Source organism: Eurosta solidaginis, chromosome 2 (genome assembly GCF_040869045.1).
Source record: "Eurosta solidaginis isolate ZX-2024a chromosome 2, ASM4086904v1, whole genome shotgun sequence".
Taxonomy (NCBI): Eukaryota; Metazoa; Arthropoda; class Insecta; order Diptera; family Tephritidae; genus Eurosta; species Eurosta solidaginis.
The window spans coordinates 260254903-260264424 of record NC_090320.1 but is presented as its reverse complement, the minus strand read 5'-3'; the positions used below and the strand labels follow the sequence as shown (position 1 = coordinate 260264424).

General features: G+C 38.9%; 1 protein-coding gene across 4 annotated transcripts; it reads right to left on the bottom strand.

Annotated features, from left to right (window-relative positions):
• Positions 1-509: 509 nt before the first annotated feature.
• Positions 510-7082, bottom strand: sob (sister of odd and bowl). 4 transcript variants are annotated; one of them, XM_067767754.1, is made up of 3 exons: positions 7018-7082; positions 3411-5924; positions 510-2301 (listed from the first exon to the last, which is right to left on the bottom strand). In XM_067767754.1, the coding sequence occupies exons 2-3, from the start codon at positions 5405-5407 to the stop codon at positions 1809-1811; spliced, it is 2490 nt and encodes an 829-aa protein (XP_067623855.1). In that variant the 5' UTR covers positions 5408-5924; positions 7018-7082; the 3' UTR covers positions 510-1808. The 4 variants fall into 4 exon arrangements, with proteins under 4 accessions (XP_067623855.1, XP_067623854.1, XP_067623856.1 ...); XM_067767753.1 differs by having other exon boundaries at positions 3411-5968; positions 7018-7074; XM_067767755.1 differs by having other exon boundaries at positions 3411-5921; positions 7018-7074.
• Positions 7083-9522: the final 2440 nt, after the last annotated feature.

Here is a 9522-nt window from a genome sequence, read left to right as displayed (position 1 = left end):
GCTGTACATTTCTCAGCTATAACTACAGATGCACGATGATTATAGCTTCTCGCATAGCCCATGCGCGTGTATATGTGAGTGATACTTCCACAGAGGATTGCCTACTTTTGGGAGTATATCAGATATATATATGCATGTGTTTGTGCGTTTATCCCTGCTGCGTGTACGTACATATGTGTAGACATAATGATTGATTCGTTTATGTAGATACAAGTGACTACTTATTTTATTGTTGTTGTGGCTTTATTTACTTAGTATCAGATCAGTGATATGAGTATCACTTAGTGTCACTAATATTCGTCACAATATGGAAAGATTGAAAAATGATTCAAATTTAAAAATTCGATCCACCTTAATATATGTATCTAAAAAAATACTTACTTGTAGCAAATAAGCGTAGAAATCGGTAAACAAAAACTTCAAGGGCATTTAAATTAATGTGAAGGTAAATTTTTTATTTAAATACACGAAATTACATAAAGCATCTGTAGAAAAAGTTTACGTTTTACATATTCAAAAATATTATTTGCCTGCCAGCACATGTCAGTTAAAAACGGTAAAAAACTTAAAAATACATAAACTCTGCATTAAAATAATATCTTAATTTATATGGACGCTATGCTAAGATCGTTAAATTGTATCATTTATTTTTCATAAAAACTCGCTCAAGTGCCTAAGTAACCCTAATTTGATATGTCGAACGTTAAACGATTTGGAAGCCTAATAAACATATAAAATATGAGTGTTAAATAATTAATAAAAAAAAAATGCTCAATTTTGTGAGTATGCCATATGAATTTATATATATATATATATATGAATTTATAATACACTGAAAGAAAAAGTCTGGCAAAATCAATCGAAATATGGGTCAATTGAACCGAAATTTCTGTCAATTTTTATCCATCGCAACAAGATGTTGAATCAACTGCGCACAAATCGTTGATTCGTAATTGACCGTTTTAGTAGTCAAATGAAAAAAAAAAGTTGTTACGACAGTTTTGTACGAAAGTTCCAATGTTGCGGCATTTGCAAGGCAGAACAGTTTTCACTGATATATTTTCATGGCAGAAATATACTCGGAGTGCTTGCCGAACAGTGTCGAGGGGCGACCCCGCTTAAAAAAAAAATTCTTCTAATTGAAAAACTTTATTTCTAAAATTTTTATGTTGCTTTGCCCGGGGTGTGAACCTAGGGTCTTCGGTGTGGTAGGCGGAGCACGCTACCATCACACCACGGCGCCCGCCATATACATACGTAAATATGTGCATACATATAGTACACAGCATACATAAGTACAAAGTAGAGAGCGCAGTGAGCGTAAAATTCTCTTTGAAATTTGCTCATGTATTGACTCTTGATCGCAGTTGAAATGACCAGTGAGATCAGTTGTGCTAACAAAAATATCAGTTAGATTGATTAGGAATCTGTCAATTTTTCAGAATTTTGTTAACTTAAGAGCGACAATTGCTCTTCTGTTGAAATGACTAAACTAATTTGTTCGCTTGACAAAGAACTCGGTCGAATTAACCATAATTCGATCAATTTCACCGAATCTCCGTTAAGTCAAGAACAACAGAACCGATTTGTTGATTTTACTAGCACCATATCTTTCAGTGCAAAATGACCCTGCGCACGAATTTTTTAAGTAGCATTTGATATCAATTCGAAATCAAACAAGAATTGATGTAAACCGAAAAAACAGTCCCAAATATTTAGGCAAGTTTATGGAGTAGTGTAGATCACAATTGTTATCCATGAAATATTTATATTTCTTCAGAGATATCCATTATGTTGTAGTTTTTTTTTTAGTCACTAACGGCTATTAAATCTATTGTCGTTGTATTGCCGACAGTGCTACAAGCTGGCAAAAGCGTTACCGATTTTGAGTCCATACCGCGCGAAGTCGTAATACCACCACCGCCATTACTACCACCACCACCAGATGTTGTCTGAAAGATATCCGCTACACTTACGGGTAATGTAAATAAATGTTCATTGCCCGATCCGAGAGCACCACCTGACATTCCAGAAAGATTATGCGTTAGACTATGACGACGCAAATCGCAATTGCGGCGAAAGACTTTGCCACATGAATTGCAATTGTATGGCTTGATATCGGTGTGTGTGAGTAAGTGTGTTTTTAGATTTGAACGCTGATTGAAGGAACGATTGCACACAGGACACTTGTGCGGTGACTCCTCCATATGTAGAATCTTATGAACGGCTAATGTACGTGATTGGCAAAAGCCTTTGCCGCATTCGGCACATTTGAATGGCTTTTCCTTCGAGTGAATGTATCTGTGGAGGAGAGGAAAGAGTTGTGGGTAAATAGAGATAATATGCAAAATTTAGCAAGTGGAAGCGTAAAAAGTCGTCTGGAACATTGAGGCAAAGTAACCGCGTTTCCAATCGGGCGCAAAATGTATATGTGATATCGCCAACTTTAGTATTATTGAAACTAACAAGATTTTAAAAAGTAAAAAAATTCAATTTAAATTTTTAAAGTCTTCATAGAGCAATCTTAACTATGAAACCTGTGTCATGCAATTGGGATTACCAGTCCGTTACCCAACCACCGACGATGGAATATATTTTTTGCCAATCCGATGTGACAAAAAAGAGAGACCATATCCTGGCTATCATAGCCATGGAAAAGGACGAGCTAACTGCCGAGCTGTGCACGCAGGAGACGGGAAGTTGGTGGAGAGTATGTACTACGTCTTATTCAAAATATGGTGGAATGAGTGAATGCTACCCGATTGGAATTCAAGTGTTGTCAGACCAATCCCACAAGCAAGGCACCCCACGATTGTACACCCGATTACAATCTGATTTGGTACCAATGAATCGGCTACGAAATGTTTTGGTCAGTGGACATAGAGCCGATAGTTGGGCCACTGATTTTGTACCAATGAATCGGCTATGAAGTGTTTGGGTCAGGGGACATAGAGCCGATAGTTGGGCCACTGATTTTGTACCAATTAATCGCCCACAAAGTGTTTTGGTCAGGTGACATAGAGCCGATAGTTGGGCCACTGATCATGCAATTAGTTCCGTGTGTTTTAATACCTTGAGATTGTGCCTAAAGAGGCATATCTGCTCTGAAGACAAGATGGATTACATCGGGTAAAATAAAAAACGTATTCCATATTAAGAAAGTATTCCGATTGATACCCATGCAGGCGAAAATGTCTGGACGAAGCTTGATCAAAATAGAGCAAAAAATTTGTAAAGACGCAGCGGCCAAAATTATCCAATCGGGTAGGCTTCAATTCATGAATGAATGATTCTCCATACCAGCGGTGCAAAACGTTGACGAAGTTTCAATCGAATTGATTTCAAATGATGAAAAGAGAAAGGTATAAATATGAGGTGCCTACACACATCTCTCTCTTTAACTAACATACCTGTGATCTCTCAAATGATCTTGCCGCCTGAATGCCTTGCCACAAATATCGCACGAATATGGACGCTCATCGGTATGCGTGCGTTCGTGTATAAGCAGATTGTAAGACTTAGTAAATTGACGATTACAGAACTTGCAGATGAATTGCTTCTTTGAACGTTGTGAATTGGCAGCAACAGCAGTAGTGCCAATAGATGTGCCGCCAGCGGCGCCACCGCTACCAGATGCATTTAAAGTTACCGCCTCATTTAGAGCACCAACAGCGACACCTTCATTCATAATTAACTGTTGATGGTTCAGTTTGTCTTGGAACATGGTGGCTTGCAATGATGAAATTGATTCTATCTCAGCATTGAGCGTTTGTTGTTGTTGTTGCTGTTGTTGTGTTTGCTGTTGTTGTTGTTGCACTTGGTGTTGCTGCTGCTGCTGCTGTTGCTGATTGATACAGAATGCGTTGCTATTAAATATGAAATTATTGTAACTACTCTCCAACTCTGCAGCCTCAAATGATAAGCCATCTTCACCATCCAATAGCGGCAGATCACAATCGCCCAAATCACTAGCGCTAAGTTCAGCATTTGTAGCGCCGGCGTTTTGCAATAAACTTTGTATGGCATTATTCGTTGAGTTGTTGCTGCGTTGCGTTTTAGAAGTTTCCAGACAAATATTCGTTACTTCTAAAGTGGATAAATCTTGTTGTTGTTGTTGTTGCTGTTGTTGTTGTGCTGTTGCAGCTGCTACTGAGATTGTTGCTATATTATATGAGCTATTGGGCGTAGAGTCTGTTGCATTGTTGTCGTTGTTGTTGTTGTTGGCGCTAACATTGCAGTTTGCGCTCGCATCACCACCACCACCGCCATCACTGCTTGCATTGCTATTATTGTTGGTTGATATTGTATTAAAGCGAAATACATCCGATTTACCGGTGATGCGCTGCAATGCCAAATATGATTCGAGTGCTTGCAAGTTGAGAGCTGCGGCAGCGGGTGAATTTACAGGCAAAAGCGCAGCTTGCTGTAAACTGCTAACCATGGTGCCCTGTAAGGAAAGTACAACTGCGGCGGCAGCGGCTAAATCGTTGGTAGTGGTGACGTTCGTTAAAGCGGACGCGTTGGTAGCGTTAATGTTGCTGCTTACATTGTTGTTGTTGGCGCATTGATTTGTATTCGAGTTGGCATTGATTGTATGGGCGCTGCTACTGCTGCTGTTGTTGTTGCTATTGGATTTAGTCAATGCGAATATTGTAGCAACATTACCAACATTTTGTTGTTGCTGTGCGTTTTGCGTACCAGTGGCGAGATTGAGATTTCCCAGCTGTAGCTGCTGCTGTTGAGCGCTGCCGGCGCTACTATTAACATCCTTCGCCAAAGCCAATGCCATTGCAGCGACGGTGGAAGCAGTAACTGTTGTCGTTGCTTTTTGTTGCTGAATTTCGCTTGAGGCGTTATTTAGACTGCCGTTGCTGTTGTTGTTATTGTTGCCGCGTGTGTTATTGCGTTGGCGCTGTTGACGTTGTTGTTGTTGTTGTTGTTGTTGTTGCTGATGTTGTTGTTGTTGATGACGCTGCTGCTGTTGTTGCTGTTGCTTTTGTTGTTGTTGCTGCTCGAGCGCTACGGCAACAGAAGTGGCATGCAACTCAGCGGCACACAATTCCTCCTTGATGAGTGTTGTTATAGCAGTAGCGGCGGCGCCGGCGGCGTTTGTTGTTGCTGCAGTTTGCGCATGCGCATTCGATTGGCGTTGTTGCAGACGTTGTGTTTGCTGCATTTGCTGCTTAAATTTTTGCAATTGTTGTTGATGTGGAATTTTTTGCTGCTGTTGTTGTTGTTGCTGCGTCTGCTGACCGTGCTGCGTCGCTGATTGCTGTTGTGACTGCTGTCGTAGTTGTAAATGTTGTTGCTTTAAATGTATTTGCTGTTTCACATGAGTTTGCAGTTGTTGTTGTAAAGTATTGCCAGCGGCATTTGTGCAACTTGTGGAGGAGTCCATAACGCGCATGCGCAGCAGGATATCACTGAATGCGCGCTGGGGTTGATAGTTAGTTAACTGGTGTTGTCTTCTTGGTTGGATGACTGGTTAACCGGCTGGCTTACTCACTGTCCGTCTTACTTGCTGGGCGCACACCTACGCAAGTCAAACAAAAACAAAAATGTTCGACCTCCTTGGTTTATACATACAGCAAAATCTATCTACACGTTGCTTGAGGCTTTTGCAGATGCGGAAAGTGTAGTTAAAGTTATTGTTGTTTTCATTTTTTATTTTGCAAACTGCTATTAAAGTTCTTGTTGTGCTGTTAAATTTGAGTTCGAATGATGGAGCAAAGGTGAGCGCGTTGTTGTTGTTGTTACTTTAGCATTTCAACTCTTCTGCTGTATCTGATAGATATTTTGTTGTTGCTATGTGGCATGAGCGCATGAATATTAAAAATCACACGCCACCATAAATCACCGCTTAGTCACGCGCTCAAAAAGTCATAAAAATCGAATTTGGCGTTCGTACAAAAACAAAACTGCTGCTGCGAAGATTTTTACATACATACATGCATACATAAAAGTACCCCTAATGCAATGAAAACGAGTAGAAAGCGACAAGCATATTAACAAACAAATTGCTCGACATCAAAGCAGCGTGTGCAGTGAGGTTGAAAATTTGCTGAGATTATGATATTGTTGTTGAGCTTTTTTCTATGTTTTGTCCTCTTATGTTTGTTGTTGTAGATATTGGCATACATGCGCTGACATTTGACGTTTGCTTTGTATTCCTACTACTCACTTTCCTCTTCCTTCACCCGCCAATCATCACAACGCGCTAAACAAAATACATAAAAAAAGCACAAAGCGCCTGCGTACGTACACTCTTCAATTTTGTGGCCACTGACAGCGCCGGCTTTTTTGTGGTGTCCGTTTGCGGTTTCTTATTTAGCTTAAGATGCTCATACGTAAATTGATAGCACTTCAAAATATATGATGGCTTGCTAACAAGCTAAAAGTGTCTGGTTATAAAAATCTAAATATATTTGCAGGCTTGCGCTAATGTTTATACATTGTACAGGCTGGAGTTTTAGCGGCGCCGCGTCCGTAATTAACTGACACTTAAACGCAAAATAAATTTTTTGTACTTTTGAAAAAAGGTGCAAGCAAAAAAACGACAAAATAAGTGAAGTATGACCACACACGCGCGTTATTTGTTTAGGCACTTGTGAGAAATGTTTATAGTTAACACGCGCCACGCACAGCGTCGGCTTTAGCGATAAGAATGTAAAGCAAATAAAGTCACTTATGCATTAGCGCAAGCGCTTAGCAATTGCGCTCAATTATTGTTAGAAAAAAAAAATTTTTTTTAATAGTTTTTCACTTTGTTCTTCTTGCTGTTTATCAACGCGCAAGAGCGCTTGTTAGATACACTGATTGCGATTAAGCGCTTTCACATAACAAATGATCGTTGACACTTTCTTATTTGGTGATAAGCTGAGGCGTGCCCTTGCTTTGCTGCACGTAATAAAATAATAATATAACCACAAAAAAAAAAAAATACTATAAGAAACAGCTGTGCATTACTTCAACGTTGATCTTTTTTTTGTTTTTGTTTAGCTTCTCTATAATGAGTACCTGTATGACGTATGCGCGCGTAACGTCGCTTCGTAGTAATAGGTGCGCACAATGTTGGGTAAGTCCACTGAACAACTAAAAGTCAATTGCGCTGCTGGTTTGACGCGGACCTCCTGTGCAATAAACAGAGAAAAAATCAAACACAAAAACCGGCACGCTGTGCTAAAATAACAACAAAATTGTTACACACTTACATAGCTAAAAGCAGTTGGCTGCTAGGCGCACTGTCAAGGATGCGGCGCGCGGTATACGTTACATATTTAACACACCGCACGTTTTACTCATTTACTCAGCGCGCTCAATCACTTAAACACACACATATATAGCGTGCGAAGCGTGTGTGAGAGCAAAACTCTTCACACAAATTGACATATAGGAACGCAATAAAGGTACACATACATGTGATGTAATCCCAGTCAGTAATTTAGAAAATTAATCGTCGACATGGCGTTCTCAAGTCATTGGCTTTCCGACAGTGTTGATAAGTGATGTGTTTTGGAGGTTTTTTCAAAATATCGAACAGTTTAGGGCCTTAACTAAGAACCAAATCTATTTCAGAGGATACGTTTAGCATCCACAGCATATACAAGCTTACATGGAATTGCTAACACAGTTACACAGGATAAATAGAGGGTCAGACAGGGTTTCGGGAACAAAGAAGACACGCAATCCCACTATCATACCAGAGTCGAAATTTGCTTGTACATGATCGAAAATAAATGTTCTCCAGCAAACATCAATGAAAGAGCAGATTATTATAATAAAGTAATTTAAAAAAAAATTTTAAGTTAAACGGTTTTATTGAAAACAATACTTACATTAAGTAATAATAACACTAAAATCTAGAAAATAATTAGGTAGGTCCTAGGTACTAGTTCTCATCAATCTAGGGCGTTGATCATACAATTAAATAAAAGCGTTGGGCGCGTGAAATTTCTAAAACTGTGATGCGTAGCATAACCTGATTAAAGTTCATTTGGTCTTACTTATGACTATCAATAGAAATTTGACGCGTGCAACGCTTTTATTTAATTGTCGGATCAACGCCCTAGATTGATGAGGAGTATGATGGCTAGTACCTAGGACCTACCTAATTATTTTCTAGCTTTTAGTATTATTATTACTTAATGTAAGTATTGTTTTCAATAAAACCGTTAAACTTAAAAATTTCTTTTAAATTTTTTTATTTTCAAGTTTTTAGTCTTTATTTAATTGCCTATTATTTATCATTCTAATGAGTTCATTTAGTGACTCGTTGTTACAAGGACTCTTTCCTGACAATTTGTTACAATCTTGGTCACATAATCCTGCCAAAGACTCTACTCTACTCGGCGCCACGTATGCTTGTCCCTCCTCGAACTCCAAAATATTTTGATGTCACTTTGTTCCAAAAATGAGTCTAATCGGACCACAAATACGATTTTTTGAATATCTTGATCCTTGTGCCACCTGGCGGCGATTTTTTTAATGTGTCGCTTTCTATTCACGCATGTACTATGTGTTCTAAATATGAGCGAAATCGGACCACGAATACGATTTTTGAAATATTTCGATCCATGCGCCATCTATCGGAGTTTTTTTTTTCATATTAATGCGTTGGCATCGGGTTCTGAACTATATTCCAAGTTTCAAGTTTGTAGCTTTTCGGGAAGTTGTTTAAATTTTTACAAAATTTTTTTTTTTAATCTAAAAAAATAAATGTAAGGCGCGATAACCTCCGAAGAGATTTTAGGCCGGGCTTCTCTTCCAATTTGCATCATGGTCCTTTTCATTTATCCTACAAATTGGCGGGACGGGACCTACTTGTTTTATGCCGACTCCGAACGGCATCTGCAAGGCAGATGAGTTTCCACTGAGAGCTTTTCATAGCAGAAATACAGTCGAAGTGCTTGCCAAACAATGCCGATGGGCGACCCCGCTTAGAAAAACTTTCTTCTAATTGAAAAATCTAGTTTCTAAAATTTTTGATGTTGCTTTAGCCGGGGTGTGAACCCAGGATACTCGGTGTGGTAGACGGAGCACGCTACCATCACGGTGGCCTTACAATAACTTCACAATTTACTAAACTCACACAAATTTATAAAACAAATTTATTTGAATAATCGAATCTGTCACTTATCGGATGCAAATAACAAGTATATTAGTGATAATCGATCATTTTGGTAATCTAATTTGCTAATCGACCAATAGATTATTCGGATATCAATTATCAGCATGTTCTTGCAGTGATAAAGAAACTCTCCTAAAGTTTTGGCAAGTGTTATCGAGGTGCTTTGCTAGATTTTGATCCAGTACTAAGGATTAGGGTACTAGCCTGACCATATCATATTTATATCCGGATTGTTGTTTCTACATGAAAGTAAATGATCGTGCTCGACATATATGCACTAACATGCTACCTTTATCGATCTCATGCATGGCACTCGAAATTGTAATCTTTCGTTCCTCGATGAAGAAAAGAAATACGCGTTTTCGATACGCTCATGCTACAAATGCTGACTGGGC

Bases quoted from the DNA above. Each gene is read 5' to 3' on its own strand.
- sob (XM_067767754.1), bottom strand. From the start codon at position 5,407: ATGCGCGTTATGGACTCCTCCACAAGTTGCACAAATGCCGCTGGCAAT. The intron at 2,302-3,410 runs GTATGTTAGTTA...TCTCCTCCACAG, and splicing joins GATCATTTGAGAGATCACAG to ATACATTCACTCGAAGGAAA.